Source organism: Salvia splendens, chromosome 15 (genome assembly GCF_004379255.2).
Source record: "Salvia splendens isolate huo1 chromosome 15, SspV2, whole genome shotgun sequence".
NCBI classification, from domain to species: Eukaryota; Viridiplantae; Streptophyta; class Magnoliopsida; order Lamiales; family Lamiaceae; genus Salvia; species Salvia splendens.
In genome coordinates, this window is record NC_056046.1 from 3157930 (window position 1) to 3177971 (window position 20042).

General features: G+C 39.4%; 3 protein-coding genes across 9 annotated transcripts; 1 reads left to right on the top strand and 2 right to left on the bottom strand.

The window, feature by feature from the left end:
- Window positions 1-357: 357 nt before the first annotated feature.
- LOC121767801 lies at window positions 358-5518 on the bottom strand. 3 transcript variants are annotated; one of them, XM_042164132.1, is made up of 6 exons: window positions 4446-5518; window positions 3491-3955; window positions 3179-3409; window positions 2369-3079; window positions 1806-1968; window positions 358-1487 (listed from the first exon to the last, which is right to left on the bottom strand). In XM_042164132.1, the coding sequence occupies exons 1-6, from the start codon at window positions 5493-5495 to the stop codon at window positions 523-525; spliced, it is 3585 nt and encodes a 1194-aa protein (XP_042020066.1). In that variant the 5' UTR covers window positions 5496-5518; the 3' UTR covers window positions 358-522. The 3 variants fall into 3 exon arrangements, with proteins under 3 accessions (XP_042020066.1, XP_042020065.1, XP_042020064.1); XM_042164131.1 differs by having other exon boundaries at window positions 2390-3409; XM_042164130.1 differs by having other exon boundaries at window positions 2369-3409.
- Window positions 5519-6507: 989 nt separating this feature from the next.
- Window positions 6508-8007, bottom strand: LOC121768657. The gene is made up of 4 exons (XM_042165184.1): window positions 7671-8007; window positions 7471-7522; window positions 7224-7310; window positions 6508-7153 (listed from the first exon to the last, which is right to left on the bottom strand). Exons 1-4 carry the CDS (start codon window positions 7961-7963, stop codon window positions 6962-6964), a joined length of 624 nt encoding a protein of 207 aa, XP_042021118.1. The 5' UTR covers window positions 7964-8007; the 3' UTR covers window positions 6508-6961.
- Window positions 8008-11503: 3496 nt separating this feature from the next.
- On the top strand, window positions 11504-19922 carry LOC121769110 (phospholipase A I-like). Of its 5 annotated transcripts, none has more exons than XM_042165801.1 (19): window positions 11504-11697; window positions 11790-12552; window positions 12972-13119; window positions 13274-13352; window positions 13805-13958; window positions 14050-14259; window positions 14338-14583; window positions 14673-14835; window positions 14917-15177; window positions 15290-15411; window positions 15881-16042; window positions 16146-16338; window positions 16454-16590; window positions 16811-16949; window positions 17470-17655; window positions 17751-18231; window positions 18325-18541; window positions 18629-18718; window positions 19136-19922. In XM_042165801.1, exons 2-19 carry the CDS (start codon window positions 11932-11934, stop codon window positions 19580-19582), a joined length of 4056 nt encoding a protein of 1351 aa, XP_042021735.1. In that variant the 5' UTR covers window positions 11504-11697; window positions 11790-11931; the 3' UTR covers window positions 19583-19922. The 5 variants fall into 5 exon arrangements, with proteins under 5 accessions (XP_042021735.1, XP_042021737.1, XP_042021739.1 ...); XM_042165803.1 differs by having other exon boundaries at window positions 11837-12552; XM_042165802.1 differs by having other exon boundaries at window positions 11514-11593.
- The last annotated feature ends 120 nt before the right edge of the window (window positions 19923-20042 follow it).

Sequence of the window (20042 nt, forward strand, 5' to 3'; positions counted from 1 at the left end):
AAATTTAGTGTAAATTATAATGTAAAAGCCCCTACAAATTATCTAAATTACTCAAAAATATACTTTAAAACAAAATTTATAAATCCCAGCCCCTATCATTATATATTTCTGCGCCCGCCCCTGATTTGTATTGATATTTTTAACATACAAAATCAATATTTAGTTATTAGTTGTATTAGTTATTACAATAAAAAGTTAGTATTTGATGACGCACCTACGGAGATATGCTACAAATGCATATACAGATATACTATTTCTACTAGTCCATTTAACTCACAGATGAGAGAGTCATCTTTTGATTTTATGTGATTCTTTCTATTGTTTTCATGATTCATTATTTGTGGGAATAATACACGATTACAAAAATACAATTACCAAATTAATGGAAGGTTTAAATACAACACCATCATCTTTAGATTAAAAAACTAATTTCAAAATTATTGCAAATTAAACTGCGCTGTAAGAATACACAATTCTAACATTCATAAAAAAGATAATAATAATGTTGAACCTAGCTAGGTGTCATTTCTCCTCCATTGAATGCCTCCCTTGTTCATAAATAAATGAAGTCCAGACAGGCTCAAGCAATGTCTTTGCACCATTTAACCTTTGCCTATCATCCTCACTGACATCTTTCTTGTCAGCTTCCCTCTCCAACTCGCCGTAGACCTTTTCGACAGATGCTAGCATGAACTTGAGTTCTTTCCAGTCCTGAGCTCTGATTAGTTTCCTACAAACAAAATGCAGAACACCCAAGACCGTGTCGAGATTCTTGCTTCGTAATGCACTTAGTGAACCAGTTAAGAATGTAACTCCCACAGCATCTAGTATTTCAGCATTCACACCCAGTAGCTTTGACATTGTTTCGACGAGTCCCTTGAATGCTAGAAAGTCATTTGGATGCTCAATCTCCTCAGCTGAGCCAGTGCTTCTTAGTTCACAAAGCTCAATCCTTGCTAGTTTGTGAAACCAAGAAGGGACATGCAGCGTGGGATTCTCGGATGAATCAAAAGTTAACCCATCATCCGTGTTCTGCTCCAGCAAGCAGCTGGATCCCAGAGCTAGAGCCAGATCAGGAAGCCATGGCTCAACAACTGTGGAGAAACGAGCAGCGCATGCGTACCCAAGATGCTCTTCGACTGCGACTAGGAGATTGAGAAGTTCATTCACAAGAGAGTAAGCTCCTCGCTGAAGAGATGAAACTTCACCAGCTTTAAGCACTACGTTAACTAACTTGGCTCCATATGTGAATGAACTCTTCAGACAAATAATTAGATCTTTCAGATCATCTTGGAAAAGCTGTGACTCATCCGTGGATATTTCATTCAAATTTGTAACGACGAATCTCAGATTTTCAGTGGTGAAAGTCAAGCATCTTTCTTGATAGCGAGGAACAAGGTCCATTGCAGTTGCATCAACTATGAACTTCAGAATTGAAGTTAACCCCTTAATTGTATTTATATTTATTTGTTTTGTCAAACCGGTACCTATACAAAATAGTTAAACATTTTAGAAATCATAGAAACAAAAGAAGCAAATACATAAACAAAGTGAGGGATTATATGTATCCAGATGTTTCTCGGTTTGATAACTTCCATATTAGACAAATAAAATCCTTGAGCTGGATAAAGGATTGCTGTAAACAATGAAGTTGTAAAGAAATCTCACTTCACATATTGGTGTCTATCATAATCAAGAGTCACTAAAGGAAGAATAGACCTGTAATAACTTTTCAATGCTCACCCTTGAGAAAAACAAAAACAAACCACAACTAAGTTAATTGTAGGCTAAACAGCTAAACGTACCGGTTTGACATTCTTTTGTACTTGTACTGGATTCAGGTGGTATTTTGCTAGTGTGAGGTGATGAACCTGAAGTACACTTGCCAGACTTCTCGTCATTTTTGGATTTGAATAGGTTATATGCACAGTCAAGCAGATGGTTCAGCGTCAAATCTGAGGGGTTATCCTGGTAAGAGAAAAGTCAATATAAGTTTAGACAACTTTATGGAGTACTACTATATACTACCAAAGTTCAATTTCTAAACTACAAACTGTGAGAGATTACTGTAATGGGTGATACTTGATATTCAAGAATTGTGATAATGTTAATCCTGGGAAATTCTAGTCTCTGTGTTATGCGTTTGCTATACTTTTGTTTCCAAACAGAAAACAGATGCTGACAAAAAATCACAGAAAAAATTATACTGCTCCTATCTAAGTTTAGAAAATTTAGATTTGGTAATCAATAAACATAAAAACAACATATGAAATTCCAGTTGGTAAACATGAAGGTAGTACAAATGTACCCGATTATTTGAGTCACATCATTCAAGAATTTTCTTTTGAAAGATGAGAATATCACTTGCCTGAGTAGGGTCCCCACTTACATCTGCCTTGACATTATGAAGAGACATATGCAGAGTCAGAGCTGTGTATGCAGAAACAGGAAATGTGTTTAAATCTTCGTACTGCAAGGAATGCAGAATACTCGCTTCAGAAATGACCTTCAACGCTGAGTATGCACGTTTTAAGTTTCGTGAACCTAATATAGCTTTGCTTGTACCGTCAGACAGAAGCAAGTCCTTGATCTGCCATGCAAGCCCAACAGCAAGAGCATAATCTTCTAAAAATCTGTTTTCACCAGTGGCAGATGGTTTTTTACCTGTGCCATGTTTCGACTTCGATTTAATTATCGTAGAAGATCCTTTCTTGGTTCTTGTGGTGGACTTTGTACTTTCTTTTCCTGAACCTATTCCAAATTTTACATGGCAACCGTGGGCAGCTCTTTGCAGAAATCCAACCAGATCTTCAAACATGTCATCAAACCAACCACTCGATACAATCATCTTATGGGCATGCCTCACTTCAGCTTGCTTTTCGGTATCATCTAGTAAACTGCTGCATTTTTTGATCAAACCCATGCAGTCTTCAAAAAGGTCGCCTGCAGCATCTGGAGATGCAAGTGATATAATGTTGCAGACAGAAGCCTGAGCACGTGTAGAGGAAGCAACAGCAAAAAGGGCCTTTAAATTTTTTGCAGACAACTCTTCCTTGAGGGCTGCCAGGAAAGATGCATCCTTCGAAAGAACAGTACAAAGGTGAGAGGAGGCAACAAGTAAACCCTCTATCTGCTCTTCACTAAGCTTAGGAGATGAGAGAGTCAAACCAATAAATACTTTAAAAAGTCTCATAAGAGATCTCAGAGAAGCTCCTTCCAGTGCTACAAACTCACAAAATCTTGCTCCAGCCGTAGGAGACCTTTTCATAAGAGTGATAACACGCTTACATGCTTCTTCCTCAGTCACTTTGGAGGGGAAATAAGATGGTACAAGAAGTCTTGTGATTTTCCTTGCAATAACTGCTTGGTCGTCGACAAGAGCTGAAATCAATACATCCAGGGGAACTACCTGAAAGAGCAGAGCATACAACTAATAAAAAGACAACTATCTAATGGAGAATAAGTGAGCTCAGAGTGTAAGGCTTATAACCTTATGGAAATGAAAATTCCGTATGTCGTTCAACAGGAGAAGGAGATCAGCAACAGCAGCACGTACTACTGATGTGGAATCCGTAATCAGATTCCCAAGTTTTGGTAAAAGCACTTTAAGGACCTCATGAGACTGAGGATTGCCAATCAAATATATAACGCCATTCACTGTTGAGAGCCTGACCTCAGTGCAAGCATCATAAATCACGTGATCAAAAATTCTGGTAATCATCTTTGTAATGGTTGGTGAAGGAACGACTTCCCAAAACAGGTGAAGAGTTCGACAAATGCCTTCTACTGCTACAACTCTGACATCTGGACATTCATCAGAGAGTAACTTCTCCAACAGAAAAAATTGCTTTTCCAGTAGTGTATCTTTAGCCTCCTTAGTAGCATCAGGATTCTCCAAAGGAAACAGGTCCAAAAGTAAGTGCAACGCATTCTGGCGAACATTTGAGTTAGCAACCTGCATAAGAAGCAATGATGTGAGAGAAGTTTTACAGTAAACAACAGTGCCTCGTAAATAACAATTTGTCCTTTGTTTTCTCCACAGGACTCAAAGGATGTCAATGTCTTTGTTAATTGAATAGTTACAAATATTGGCACAAGGACTTTTAAAATCTACGTTAATAGCTAACTCTCGACCACTCACAGATTGCCAGAATAAGGCAAGCTTGGTTATCTTATAAGCACAACAATTCCAGCAGACATTCAACCTAACTAACTTTTACCGGGTTGCTTGGAAGCTGGTCCTCAAACTAGGCAATGACAATGGTAGAGTAATATCCCCATTGATGAGTCAGATTCAAAACCAAATTCATAAACTACCCTCCCATTTTCATTTACTACTCTCCCCTCATTACTTAGTTTATTATACATACCCTTAATCAAACAGTTATGATCACGGAATTTATTTCATTGCATAAAATACACATTAAGAAAACAGACTTCAGTACCTGTAGTGACCGGAAAACCACTGGCTCCGCCAAACGAAATATCAGTTTCTCTACTCCCTCCGTCGTTCTCTGCTGAACAAAGGCCGATAAAATCCTTCTAATCGACGCTGCTAAATCTGGAGAGCTGGCGTATATAGCACCCTCCACTAACTCTTGTAAGAATCCATTCTCAATCTTCTCCTTGCGTTCAGTTTCCACCGTCTTCCATCCTCTAAAGAGTATTTCACCATATGCCTCTAACATTGATTTTCGCCCAAATGGGATCTGCGATTTTATCATCGCACACAATTCCTTAATGAGCTGCATGCTAAGACCGAACAGAAAAGCGATGAATTTCCTACCATCCTCTGTCTTCAAATACAGAGGTGAAATCATGCAGCGAATTAGCAGATGTTTCAAGTCCTCGATGCTCTCATCCTCAAAATCAAACAACGAGAAAGCTTCTCGAAGACTATAAACTCTGTGGACATCCACTTTCTTCTTCAAAGTCAGAGAGCGCGACAAAATAACTGGCAAGGATTGAGAAATTAGGGTTTCTTTCCCCAATAAACCCGCCTTCCACCACTCTTCACATAGATTAGCGATATCCGAAAGCAAACTCGAGTCAGACTCAAACAGGATCAAATTATCATGCAGCTCTTGCGCGGCGGGCAATAAATCAGAAACGGTGAACACATTCTTCGGATGGAAGACGCATAGGTGCAAGACGTAGGTATAAACCTGGAGTTTCTCGGCGGCTGACAGTCCTCCATTATCGTCGCCGTCGTCTCTCTTGTTCCTAGCAGATCTGCGGACACGCTTCGCCGGAGGCGTCAATGGAGATGCCGCCGCGAAGGAGGAATTGGAGTGGCTTTTGAATTTGGAAATGGAGCGCGAAACGGAATCTTGGAGAGTGGAGGGGAGAGTGGAAATTAGATCCGACGAGGGTTTGATTAAGGTGCTGACCGAGCTTTTTATGGCGGCTTTGGAAGATTTAAGCGGTAATTTGGTCACGACAGAGAGGAATTCTTCGGCGGAGGATTGCAGCGATGAACGGAGTCGTTTCTCCATTGATGTTTCTCTGTGATTTTCCGGTGCTGCTTGCACTTGTTATTGCTGCACCGTTGCTTTAGTTAAAGGTGAGTTGGTCACAGCATCACGGACCAATGAAGGGGCCTGTGATACGTCACAGCCGGCTTTCTTTGAGCATTTGGAATATTTGAAACTGGTTTTGGCGGTCAATTGATTTTGGCCTGGGATTTTTGCCCAAAATCATTTTCAGCTCATTGATTATAATCATTATTCCCTCTGTTTTTCTTATGAATAAATAAATTACATAACAAGAAATAAAGTTACAAAACATGCTCTGGTATACCCTATAAGCAACCGACGGACTAGTCTAGGTCTAGAGAGTCGCGGATGGATCAAGTACAATTCAAACTTGGACATATCCAGGAGTCTACTAATAATAACTTAAATAGCCGTAGCCATGTAATTTAAAGGTAACCCTGTGTAGATAAAGTACAAACACAAGTAGACTCATGCTAATGATATTGCATGCTTTTCTTCCGAACTTCATGTCACCCGCTTGAACCCAATGAGGACGGGCTTCATCAAAACCTCGCAAGGAAAAATCATTAGAAAAAAAATCTCCAAAAGTTAAAAGATGCCCTAGTGGATGACACCAAAATATGGTTGATAGTCTTCTTCCTTCAGTCTCCTTAATACCTCCAACAATGTACTCCTCCCTCCTCCTCAATCTTCTCGAAGAGGTGTGATAAGACTTGGTCATGATAAAAAAAAATTAAAAAGAAGAGGAATGTTACACACTATAAGTGGAAGCATTTTAGATATAGAAATTAAGAATATAATGTTTAATGAGGTTTGTATATCAAAAAACTCATCTTTAAAAAATACAGTATACTATTGTGAGTAAAAATGAGTCACTTTAAATATTATTGTAAATGAAAAGTGATTATTTTTAATTGCCGAACCAAAATGATAATGTGACTATGTTTTAAATAAAATAAATATTATTTAATTACTTTTTAATACAATTATCACCAAGAGCAAATTCCCCTACAAGATCTCAACCCTTCACCAACAAGAAAGAATCCCATTTCCAAATAAACAACAATTGTCAAAGGACAAAAATGCACACCCAAATACACTAGTACAAAAAGTGATCATCCAAAGAAGCTTTGGACATTATTCTCTTAGGCTCCCACTCATCATTTGTGTGGACTAATCTTTCAAAGGTATACATACTTTACATTCATACACTTCTCTTGATTGCAAAACTTCCAACTTCTAACATCATTAACTTAATCAAGATGTAGTGAAAATCATTGTTTAGGAGTCTTAGGCTGTGGGCAATCTTGATCACCATCCATGAATGTCACTCTCCTTTTCCTGCTAGATCTCCTCATCCAATCATCATCGGACTTCGACATCACACGTTCTTGCAGCAGATTGTAGCAGAAGAGTTTGTGTTCCTTCTAGAGGATAATTTTCAATCCATCTATGAAACTACAGCATCAAAAAGCAAAAGAGAAGCTCACTTTTTCCACTGGCCCCCATGATGGAACAGCATCAATCTTGATCTCAAGCGTTTCGTTCGTCAAATGATGATCATCGCAAGCTGCTAACACTGCTGCAGCAGCAACGACAGAAGGCCGATGATCCGTCACGTTTATCTCTGCATAACCCATGGCTTCTCCTCCTATCAATTAACGCCGATCGCATTTCCAGATCAGATCATGAGCTCAATTGTGAAGAAAATTATAAAATCACACTTACATCTACTGATCTTCTGGAAAGGAATCGATCCAAGTAAAACAGCGAGAGGTAGGCCGTGCGGCAATGATATCCGAAATGAACCGTTCCCTGTCAAAAGAAGGAGAATATAAAAACCTATAAATAATCCTAAATCGAAAGTGCAATTAGAAGATGAAAGAAACCAGGCGGAAGCAAGAAGATGATTGTATATTCATATTGAAAGGTGTTGATTCAATGTATCTCAGATTATCACAATCCTTTTTTTTACATGAATCGAAAGATACAAATGACATGGGTATATATAGATGTAGCCTAAATTCCTATGAACTAAATACACGTCAATAGCAATAAACAATTACATCAACAAACTTGACTTCCCACTTCTTTCATAACTGCTCCAGCTATTATCGTGTCTTGATGGCATGTGTCTCCAATTCTCATGTTTGCACGATCTTGAACATTACTCACGTTAATGGCTCCTTGGTCAGTTGAGGATGCATCGCTAACAGAAGAAAACTGACATCGAGAATCCGTTCGACGGCATCTCGGCGCTTCCACCAGATTCCTTCGATTTCTGCTGAATATTTCGATTGGAAGATGGTTTCCTTTCGGATTAACATTTGGATGTATTCAGAATCAAATTCGGAGACGGGGGAGAAACTGCAATTGATATTGAAACGTTCGTTGTTGAAATTGTCGAAACAGGATTCATCTTCTCCGCAGAGAAGGGTGGGCAGTGAGATCTGGGAAACTTGCTTCATTGCAATTTTGGAGACGTAGTTAGGGTGAGAAAGTGCAGATCGTGGGAAGAGAGAGGTGGCTCCAAATTCATGCGGTGGAGGGAGAGTTTATAGTGATTGTCCCTATAATTTAATTATGTGATTATAAAAATGGTCATATTTTTAATTTGGAAAAAAACTACTCTTTCTCGTCACACTAGTCTTTTGTGTTTTTCTTAAAAAAAATATTTGCATTTCTTTTTAAAAAAATCATCTCTTGTATTAATAGATAGTATATATATTTTTATTATATATTTAACGTATAAAACAATATCTCTTGAAACCTCATATCATCATCCAAGTATAACATCTATAAAGAGAAGGATGGAGTACTTATAAACAAAGCCACTTTGTAAGACTAAATCACCACCATTATAAGATTAATTCACATTTTTGGATGAATGCAAAAATGCTTGAAATCAAGAATTGGTAAGCATAATGCAACACTAACAATGATAATTATACAAATATTAACAAAACCAACAAATAGCAGTGTTAAATTTCATTACCTTTATGTATCATGTTAAATTTCCTTACCTTTATATACCAACCTAACAGCACACAATAAAATCTACTCAAAATAGACTATGGACTATATTCACAAATTGTGATGTTGAAAATGTGAAGAATAAGAAGTTTATAGTTAAATACTTAGCGAAATAGTTAATGGTCAAATTTTGTACCAATGTTCACTGCATTTGGTGTAGATATTAGTCTTTACAATTTTCACAATCCTTATAAATTGTTTACAATTTTGGGTTTGGTATTGATTATGGACTTATGGTATGCTGCTACTCTATTTTTATGTGAGCTTATTGGAAAACTGGTGGTATGTTTTAAGATGCTGTCAAAATGACTAAATACTTGCACATTGCATTAATTATTGTAAATATGAATGCCCTTTTCTGCTGACTAATGGGGAACATCAAGTAGCAGTATAGAAGCATATCACTCTATTAACAACAACAACAAAAAAACAATAAAAACTGTTGAAAAAAATAAACATTCTATCAGAATCACTGCATAATGAAAAATAGCAATAGTAAAACATAAGCAAATAGGTCACATCGTTGCAAACTTGAGACATCCTGACAATATCCGTCAACCTCAGAGCATCCACAACTGTGCTCTTGCCAGCGGCACGGTTGTGGGCCCGGGCGGTACTATTCATGCCTGCTCTCTGGCAAGAGCACAACACCCACAACTGTGCTCTTCCGCAAGGACGAGCACAATTAATATAAAATTCAATTACACAAAAACATTTTCATAATACTAAAATTCATTAAAAAAACCACAATAAAAATAACAAATTACAAATAAAATAAAAAGACATAATTAAAATCCTAAAAATTAAAAATTACATAATTAAAATACTAAAAATTAAAAATTACATAATTAAACTCCTAAAAATTAAAAATTACATAATTATTGGCTAATATAACCCGAGGAAGACTACGCATCCGGCGGCACCAACCCCAATTGTTTTTGGAGACCCAATATCATGGACTCGTGCGTTTGAAGTTGCGTGGGGGTCATAGTTGACCTATCGGCCATATTGAGTTGGGCCAAAAGGGCCCACAACGAGTTGTTCGGGGGTGGAGGTGGAACATAGGGTGCGGGTTCGGGAGCAGGGGCAGATGGAGTCGCGGCGCGACGTCGTTCGGCCGCCGCCTTCTTCCTACCTTGCGGTCGGCGTCGGGAACCGCTTGGTTGGGCATCGGGGCTACCCAAGTTAGCTTCGGCGAGTTGGCTAGCCACTTCTTCGCCGGCGTCGGATAGGGATGCCGACCGTGAGCGTTTGGAGGAGCCGCTAGAGGAGGATGTTATGCCTCCCTTATACTTCGGGTGCGTCCGCGTCTCCTGCCAAACGTTAAGATATTTGAACGACTTACCGTTCATGGATTGGTAGGTGCTCAGCGAGGCGGTGATGATGTCGACCTCGCTTCGGCCGCTCCCGGCATTCCGGGACTCCTGGATGAAATAGCCGTTGAACTTGCCAATTTCTTCGTTGGCTCGGCCGATGCAGTTGCGCACCATACTCTCGTTGCGCTCGATCGTTCCCGGCGGCCGGTGTGCATTGTACCGGCTAGAGACGCGCCACCAAAAGTGATCGCCGGATTGGTTCGTTCCAACCACCGCATCTTCGGAGATTTCCAAGTACGCCTTGAACAATCTTTCCATCTCCGCCGGTGAGTACGGTGTGCGGACACCGGCGCGAGATGGAGGATTCGGCATTTGGGAAGGGGCGCGAGGCCTAGGCTCCGGTGTCCACCCGTAGCGCCCATCGGAGGCACCTTGATCGTCGATTGGGTATGGCCGGTAGCCACTCGGAACGCCCGAATCTTGGGTGAGAGGAGGGGCCGAATATTCCGTTTCCGGACTATGAAACGGTTGCGAACCGAACCATTCGGGGTTCCAACCGTGAGAGCCGCTTGGGTTGTCGTCGTTACCGGACATAGTGGTGTTGTAGGGTGTGAGAGGAAGATGAAAATGGATATGAGAGATTGATGATGAGAATTGTGTAGTGAAAGTGTGAATTTTTTGGAGTGAAATTGGGGGTATTTATAGATGAAAGTGTGTATATTTGGGGTAAAAAAAATAAAAAAAAAATTAAAAAGTGGGGAAAAACGGTTATAAACGGATATAATTTTTTGGGGAAGTGAAATTTTTTTTTTTATTTTTTATCGATTTTTTTAATAAAAATCCGATTTTTAAAAAAAAAATAAAAAAATGTTTGAAACCAACGGCTATGCCGTTGGCGAATGGGAGACCGCCACGTGTGCGTCCGCTGGCACGGACGTGCTCGATACATCGAGCAGCGCCGTGCCAGCGGCGCGGTTGCAGCGGTGGCGGTCCTTCGCCTTGCCGCTGGCACGGACGGCGGTGGCGCCAACCGCCACCGCTGCGGATGCTCTCATCCACCAGAGAGAAGTGGTCTCACAATAACGTCTAACCGAAAGAAAAGTTTTAAAACAACAATCACAAAACACACAACATAACATCCAAATGAACTAAAAAGACAAAAATAAAGTGATTAATGCATGAGGTTAAATGTGATCAGTTTCTTGTTAATATTGAAACAATCTTTATTTTTTTTGTTTATTTATCTAAAAAAGCTAATCAATAATATACAACTTAGGGTAGTCATTGATGTAGTCATTGCTTTGCACTCAAATATGATGTTAGTGAAAAAAATGAATTTAGGTCGGCCGTACAATCCCAACATTTTATAAGTCGGTTATATAGTGAAGGCACAATTTCATGACCATATTGTAGAAATGAAAAGTAGAAAATTAAACCTTAATTTGATGAATTTAAAATGGGGTTTGACTTGGTTGTTAACTTGTTTTTTAAGTCCAAATTTTAAAAAATATATACTGTATTATTTTTTATTCAACTACTACATTTCTAGATTCTCTCTATTTATTTATCGTTTTCAAAGTATTATTGAAAATTAAAACAGTGGCTTAAATTATATTAAATCGATTTTGTTTAGTCCAATTTATGAATAATGACGTCTGGAAATGGAAGGAAAAAGAGGAAGAAAAAGAATGGAGGGACAACCAACCTGCTCTCCTTCCCTCTGCAACACTAAACCGCCTCTTCTTCATCGTAAATGCTCACAAATTTTCCCTTTTAGCTTTCTACAATTTAAATTTCTATCAATTTGCCATTTTTTGTAATATATAATCGCATTGCTGCTTTTCCGTTACAAGGTGATTTTCTCTGGATATACGTAGAAATTTCCTTACTCACAAGTCGATAATCTGTATCTCCATATACGTATATGAAAAATCTCGAATTGCAGACGCCGTTGAATCGTTGATCGTATCGCATTGGATTCATCGAATGCAGAATCAGCCGATCGGCATTGCTGGATCAATTTCGCCCGATCGCGGCGGTGCTAATCGAAGAAATTCAAACGTAGCGTGATCTGAAAATCGACGTCAATGTCGTGGGGGCTGGGCTGGAAGCGACCTACGGAGGTCTTCCACCTGACATTGAGTTACGGCCAGGATGTCGAGACGATCGAGGAAGTATCGCCGAGGTCATCGCAGTCGTCATCCGTTTTCTCAGGCTCGTCCCCCTCGTCTCAGGAGGATGCCGCGGCGGCGGCTCTCGTTGCCAATAGCAGCGCCAATCCGGATCAATTAGGGTTTAAGATTGAGCTGGATTGGAACGCCAGCGACGGCGATGATCAAGTGGCGCTGAAGCTGCAATCGCAGGTGATGGTCGCCTTGCCGACGCCGCAGGACACCGTTGAGGTTGAATTGACGGAGAGGGTGCAGGACGGAGATCACGAGGTTGATTTGGAGAACGGTGAAGGCGAGCGAATGGGGACGGTGGGGGTGGAGATGCGGGTGGTCAAGAGGAGGGAGCCGCTGAAGGGGGTTATAATGTGGAAAGCGGCGGGATCGGGGCAACAGACTGATGGCGGAATGGGGGTGTTGGTGAAGCTAATGAGGTTGAATTTTGCCAACGGGGTTGCAGATGCGGTGGCTGTGGGGTCTGAATGTGCTGATCATTGGCGGAATGTTTCTGTCGTCAGCCTCTGTGGTCTTGGATTATCCGTAAGTGCTTTCTTTGATTAAAAAAAACCTTACGAAAGTCATGCTTTTGATTATTTCCTACAAGTCACGCATTTAGGTCCAGAGTGATTTGAGGCATAGACTGATCATTTTATATTGTTTTCAAGTGTATTTTTTTTGTTTCTGTCATACTGTGTAAGTTTGCTTTTTACAATGATGATATCTCGTAGTTTTAGTCTTCTTCTCCACTTATTATCTGACTGCGTTGGGAATTGTTGATGTTTGTGTTCCTTAGTTTTCAAAGTCTATACTGGACATTGTAGTGTTTGAGAATAGAGTTTAACTTCAATACCTCTATATGTCTTATGCTTTGGTTAATAGTTCTACTTTCTGGACAATCCTGGTAGGGGCGTCTCTTCGGAAAAACTTTTGGAATGTAACTTGAGTTGTATTATGTTCAGGCATTGCCCGTCGAGATAACCCGTCTTCCTCTTCTTGAGAAACTGTATCTTGATAACAATAAGCTTTCAGTTTTGCCACCTGAGGTTGGTGAGCTGAAACACTTGAAAGTTCTTGCTGTAGATTATAACATGCTCGTTTCCGTGCCTGGTAAGTGTTGGATTCTCTTCCAGGTTATTTTCTCCTTTATGAGTGGAGAATTAATGCTAGTTACCTCCACAACTAATCAAGATGATGTAAAACAATTTATCCTATGATACAAGCATTCTAATATCCATTCTATTCATTGCTCGGATGCAAGCAGTTGAGTTAAGGCAGTGTGCTGGTCTTCTTGAGTTGTCCTTGGAACAAAACAAACTGGTTCGCCCTATTCTTGATTTCAGGTCAATTTTTCCACCTGTAGCTTTCTTTGCTTAAGGATTATATTTCGGTCTGTAAAATTATTATTTTTTAATTGGGTCCATTTACTCCTATTGCAAACATTGAGCCCCTTTACGGCTATGTACTTCCACTTTTTCAACCTTTACTCTTGCTTGTAAAAACATAGACTCTCTACTTTTATGGAATAATATTTTAAAGTATTTCCAATGTTATTCGAGTAGCATAAGGACTTAATACAACACAAAAGTATAGGGACTTGAGTTTTCTCACGTAAGGTAGTAGTATATGGCTTAATTCTAACAAATAAGAGTACACATACCATTTCTAAAAAACTTTTAAAAAGTACAGGCCAGGGACATGATCATGCATTTTCATGCTTTATATATACAAATTTCCCTGGTGATATCTTGGTTATTTTTCCAAAGCTTAATACTTGTCTTCAGCTCGTTGACAGGGCTATGTCAGAGTTGCGTGTATTGAGACTTTTCGGGAACCCCCTTGAATTTCTTCCTGATATTTTGCCATTAAATGAACTCCGACACTTGTCCCTTGCAAATATTCGGATTGTGGCTGATGAGAACTTGGTAACACTTGATGTACAGATTGAGGTATGATGGTGAAGCCTTTAGTAATTAGTAGCACACCGAGTCTTATAGGTTCTTAAGGTTAATTATACCTTCTTTTTCTTGGTTGATTCAGATGGAGAATAGTTCTTATTTTGTTGCATCTCGGCATAAATTGAGTGCCTTCTTTTCTCTTGTATTTCGTTTTTCCTCTTGCCATCACCCTTTACTGGCATCCGCTCTTGCTAAGATAATGCAAGATGAGGGAAACCGTGTGGTGGTGGGAAAAGACGAGAATGCTGTGCGGCAGCTCATAAGTATGATAAGCAGTGAAAACCAGCATGTGGTATGCTTTCGGTTCATAGAATCTTTTGGGAAGTTTTTGCTGAAACGTTGTACTTACAATTTTATTTATTTTTGTAAGGTCGAACAAGCTTGCTCTGCGCTTTCAAATCTTACTTCAGATAGTTCAGTAGCAATGCAACTTATGAAATCTGATATCATGCAACCTATTGAGAGAGTGCTGAAATCCACTGGGTCAAAGGAAGTTATCTCTGTCTTACAAGTTATGGTCAAGTTAGCTTTTACATCGGATATTGTAGCTCAGAAAATGCTGACAAAAGATATTTTGAAGTCGCTGAAGTTATTGTGTGCTCACAAGAATCCTGAGGCAAGCTTCACTAGTTTTCTTTTACGTGCGTAGTTTTACATCATCTCTCGCCAATGGTTTTGCTCAAAGTGAAGGTTTTTCTCCGTTAGGTCCAAAGGTTGGCGTTGTTTGCTATTGGAAATTTCGCCTTTTGTTTGGAAAATCGCCGTGCACTTGTCACGTCAGAAAGTCTGCATGAACTTCTTCTGAGACTAACAACTGCACCTGAGCCAGGTGTATGTAAAGCTGCAGCCCGTGCTTTGGCAATATTAGGTGCGTTCTTGCAAGAATATTTCAATGATGTAACATAGATTCGGGCAGGGAGTCTTACATCTCTCACATTTTTCATTGTAGGGGAGAATGAGATTCTGCGCCGTGCTATAAGAGGAAGACAGATTCCCAAGCGAGGATTACGCATACTTACAATGGATGGTGGTGGAATGAAGGGATTGGCGACGGTTAAGATGCTAAAAGAAATTGAGAAGGGTACTGGAAAACAAATTCATGAGCTTTTTGACCTTATCTGTGGAACATCCACAGGCGGTATGCTTGCTGTTGCTCTTGGAATAAAATCAATGTCATTGGAAAAGTGTGAAGAAATATACAAAGAACTTGGTAGCTTTTCTTTCTTCCACAAGGAGCCTAAATATTCTTTTCACCCCCAACCATTTTCTATCATTATTATTTTCCTTCTCTCATATAATTACTGTTTATCTCATTTTTCAAGGGAAACTCGTGTTTGCTGAACCTGTTTTTAAGGAAAATGAAGCAGCAACATGGAGAGAAAAACTGGATCAACTGTACAAGAGCTCATCACAGAGTTTCCGTGTTGTAGTTCATGGATCTAAAGTATGTTATACTGCTGTTCTCTTCTAGTCCGTTCCTCTAATTTTTTGCACATCATACTTTTTGGCTATTCAGCTATTGTTTTTTAAACTTAAGTACAGTGTATTGTACTTCAAGAAAGTATGTTGTTCTGCTGTAAGTCTCTCTTCTGGTTCTTCATTTTGCTAAATTTTCCACAAATAACCATTTGGAAACTTCTTGATAAGCGGTGTTTCAAATTACAAGTGAGTGTGACTGTGTGAGCAATTGTGGGTATGAAAGTGGAGTTGAAAGGGAATGGATATGGACTCCATGCCCCTATTTGTGAGCTAGTCCATTCATACTCTTGGGGAATGGAACTGGTGGTGGTTGAATTATTACCCACACCAAGCGATCCTCATTTGTCATTCTATTCATGGTCTCCCATACCTCAGTACCGAGTACCCTTTAGAATTCATCATGTCCGTATGTATTAACTTGGTTCTTCTTCCAGCACAGTGCAGATCAGTTCGAAAAACTGCTGAAGGAGATGTGTGCTGAAGAGGATGGAGATCTCCTAATAGAATCAGCTGTTAAAAAGGTCCCCAAGGTTTTTGTAGTGTCTACTCTGGTCAGTGTTGCACCAGCTCAGCCATTTATATTTCGAAATTACCAGGTTTTGTGCTTTCCATTTTGTAGCTGTTAATGGTTGTTCTTGTGCCTGAGGGAATTCTTTTGGTTGCCTTATATTGACATAACAAATATTTTCTGAATCCCAGTACCCTGTTGGAACACCAGAGCTTTCTTTTGCAGTTTCTGAGAACTTGATAAATGGAGGACAAGGAGTTGCAACTACTGGAGCTCAGGTTGGATACAAAAGAAATGCTTATATTGGAAGCTGCAAGCATCTAGTATGGCAGGCCATAAGAGCGTCGTCTGCGGCACCATATTATTTAGATGATTTCTCTGATGGTAATTTCCTTTTTTGTGGTTTCTAGGATATCTTATTGGCTATTTTGTCCATATTATAGATGGATCTCAAGGGAAGCTTTCATTTTCCTTATTTTTTGAAATTTTTATGCTACAGGTATATATCGCTGGCAAGATGGGGCAATTGTAGCTAATAACCCTACAATTTTTGCAATACGAGAAGCACAACTTTTGTGGCCTGATTTGAAAATAGATTGTTTAGTTTCAATTGGCTGTGGGTCTGTTCCAACAAAGGTATCAAAGGACTCACTATTTTGCTTCAGATACTGATAAGGATATCCCCCTCTCCCATCTCTTTACCTAGCCCAATGTCATATTGCCTTGCTGTTTCCTATGGGTTCTTCTGTCAGAATGGTTTTTGTTTCCATTGTGGTGGTTGAGTTATATATTATGATTTAGAAATGTTTCCTTCCCAGCTATCGGTATTCAGATCTCTGTTTTTCTATCCTGTCAGGTTCGCAAAGGCGGCTGGCGTTATTTGGACACTGGACAAGTGTTGATTGAGAGTGCTTGTTCTGTTGACCGCGTAGAGGAAGCTTTAACTACACTGCTTCCTATGCTGCCAGATGTACAATATTTTCGATTCAATCCAGGTAAAGTTTTAACTGAAGCTTTATAGTGCTTGGCTGCAGTAAGGATTATGAGGCAAACTTGTATTTCCTGCATAACAGTTGAAATGTTTTCTTTAAACAATATGAGTATAGATTTTTGACATAAATATATGTCCTCAACTCTTTGCCTAAAGTGCATAAGTCTATTGTATATTAGCACTAGATAAATTAGATCTATGATGGTTCAGGAAAAATACATAATGAATTAAATGCAAATAGCTTGTAGCTTTCCAGTTGCTACATTGCCACTACAGTGTTAAGAAGGATGCGTGGATAGATTGAATTAAACGAGTTCTGGATAGGCTGCAGACAAAAGAGATGTGAAATGTTCTAGAATTAGACGAATTAGAAGCAAAGGTTCCTGATTCATGTCAAGGCTAGTTATGGATCCATCCTTCCTACTGATGTTTGAATTATCTGAGGAAAGCATATATATTTCTTACAGGAGTAAGCTCCACTTATTTGCTTAATATTTATCTCTAAAGTATCATTGATTGTGCAGTTGATGAACGTTGTGATATGGAACTTGATGAGACTGATCCAGCAATCTGGTTGAAGTTAGAGGGTGCTACAGAGGAGTACATCAAGAATAATTCTATGGCATTCAAGAATCTTGCTGAAAGATTGCTCGAGAGTACGCTTGATGATAAATTCCCAGATAGTGTCAAGTCTCAGCTCAGAGCAAAGGGTACTAGTCTCCTTTTAACTCTGAATCATTCTTCAGTTTCTTCAACTTTTGAATTCTTTCTGAAAATGATAGAGCTGGTTTTTTGTATGTGATAGTGTCAAATGACAACACTGCCTGTTTGGGCTGGAGACGTGGCGTACTTCTTATAGAGGCGTCCAATAGTCCAGATTCTGGTAGAGTTTTTCATCATGCACGCTCACTTGAGACATTTTGTGCTAATAATGGAATAAGATTATCACTTGTCAATGGGGCATTTGGGACCATCAAGGCTGCTTCAGGATCTGCATTTCCAACTCCATTTATATCACCCTTGTTTACTGGAAGCTTCCCATCAACTCCTCTAGTTTACAGTCCCGACACTGGCACCCAGCGGGGGGGTAGAATTGATTTAGTCCCACCTTTGAGCTTAGATGGACTTCATTCTGCAAAATCAACTGCTTCATCCCCCGAGTCTCCCCCTAAGAGGAGGCAGCTTGCTATGCCTATTCTATCCTTGCATGAGAAAATACAAAATTCACTACAGGTAGGCGTAGTTCATTTGGCACTGCAAAATGACACACAAGGCTCCATTTTATGGTATATTTTATAACCCATCATTGCTTCTTTATTTAGGTTCTCATCTTGTTGGATTCATTATTAATGACTTTAATTTTCTTCTTTTTAAATTAGTTGGCAGAATGATGTATTTGTGGTAGCAGAACCCGGAGAATTAGCAGAGAAGTTTCTGCAGAATGTGAAATACAGCTTGCTATCAATGATGAAGGGACGGAAGAGGAAGTATACATCAGTAATTACCAACATCTCAACAGTTGCTGATCTTGTTTCTTGCAGGCCATATTTCCAGATTGGGGGTGTGGTCCACAGATATATAGGGCGCCAAACACAGGTATCTGTCCACTGCTTCTTTGTACTGATAAATAATTGAATTTTCTCACATTGGATGAAAGTGTTGATATGTCATAATATTGTGAAGGTCATGGAAGACGATCAAGAAATTGGTGCTTACATGTTCCGCCGAACTGTTCCATCCATGCACTTGACTCCAGAAGATGTCCGATGTATGGTATGTGCATAAATCTTGTCTCTTATTGTAGCATAATAATATACAGCTTGATAACGGGTAATAAAAATTGAAATTGATTTGTTTATCTAGACTGCCTTTGGTAATTGGAGGTTGATAATGCAAAATAAGAATTTTTAATATTATTATACGTTCTTGTTCTTTCTCCCCAGAGCTTGTAAGCCTATAAGGTGTTTGATCACTTAATTGTCAAATTTTCCTTGGTAAAATCATATAAAAAGTTATTGGATCCAAATAAACTCTTGAACTTTAAAAATCAGTTCATTTGGAGTCTTGGATCCTCCATTAGCCCTCCAAAATTCAACATTGTCTAGACGAGGTCGTCCAGCAAAGTGAATGAGCTCATCTGTGAGAAGACTATGGAGATTACTTAGTGATGCTGACTCGTTTATCTTGCAGGTTGGATCTTGGAGGGACAGAATTATAATTTTCACAGGAATACATGGTCCGACACGAGCTATGACGAAAGCATTCCTTGATTCTGGTGCCAAAGCTGTGATATGCCCTTCTTCCGAGCCTGAAGAGTTGCAGCTGACATCATTTTACGGGGCAGGTGAGTTTAGTAGTTACGAGAATGGGAAGTTTGAGATAGGATACGAGGAGGGAGAAGACGAAGACCCTGAACCTTCGAGTCCAGTAAGTGACTGGGAAGACAGCGAACCTGATAAAAATGGGGAGCCGCCAACGAGTTTATGGGATGACGATGAGAAGGAACTGAGTCAATTTGTAAGCAGGCTATACGAATCAATGTTTCAAGGTGGTGCAAGAGTGGATGTCGCTCTAAAGCGTGTACTTGCGTCACATAAGAGCCTCAGATATTCGTGCCACCTCTCGAGCAAACCGTAGATGGGAGAGGGTACTGTTCTGTGACTTGTTGTTGGCCGTCCGAGGTATCCACTCCCGTCGTTTTTGTAATACTATGTACTTGTACATACTCAACTATATTAGAGGAGAAAAATATTATAAGAGGAAAATAGACAGCAAATTATAGGAGAAATAAACAGAGGAAATACACATTTTTGAGTTATACTACTAATAAAATTTTATATAGAGCTGACTTTTTGTTTTGTCAAGGGAGATAGTATCTCATAGTTTGTAGGGAATGGGTGTAAGCTTATTTTGTTACCGTGTAAGCAGTATTTTTTTTTGGAACATGATAAAAGATGGTAGTGTTATTATCTTATTACTTACTATTTGAAAGCTATTGCAAAATATGACACCACACTTACTGGTTACGTGACAATTGAAAATTTTTGTCAAGGTTATGATATTATCAGCTATACTACATTTAAAAATTGCGGGATTG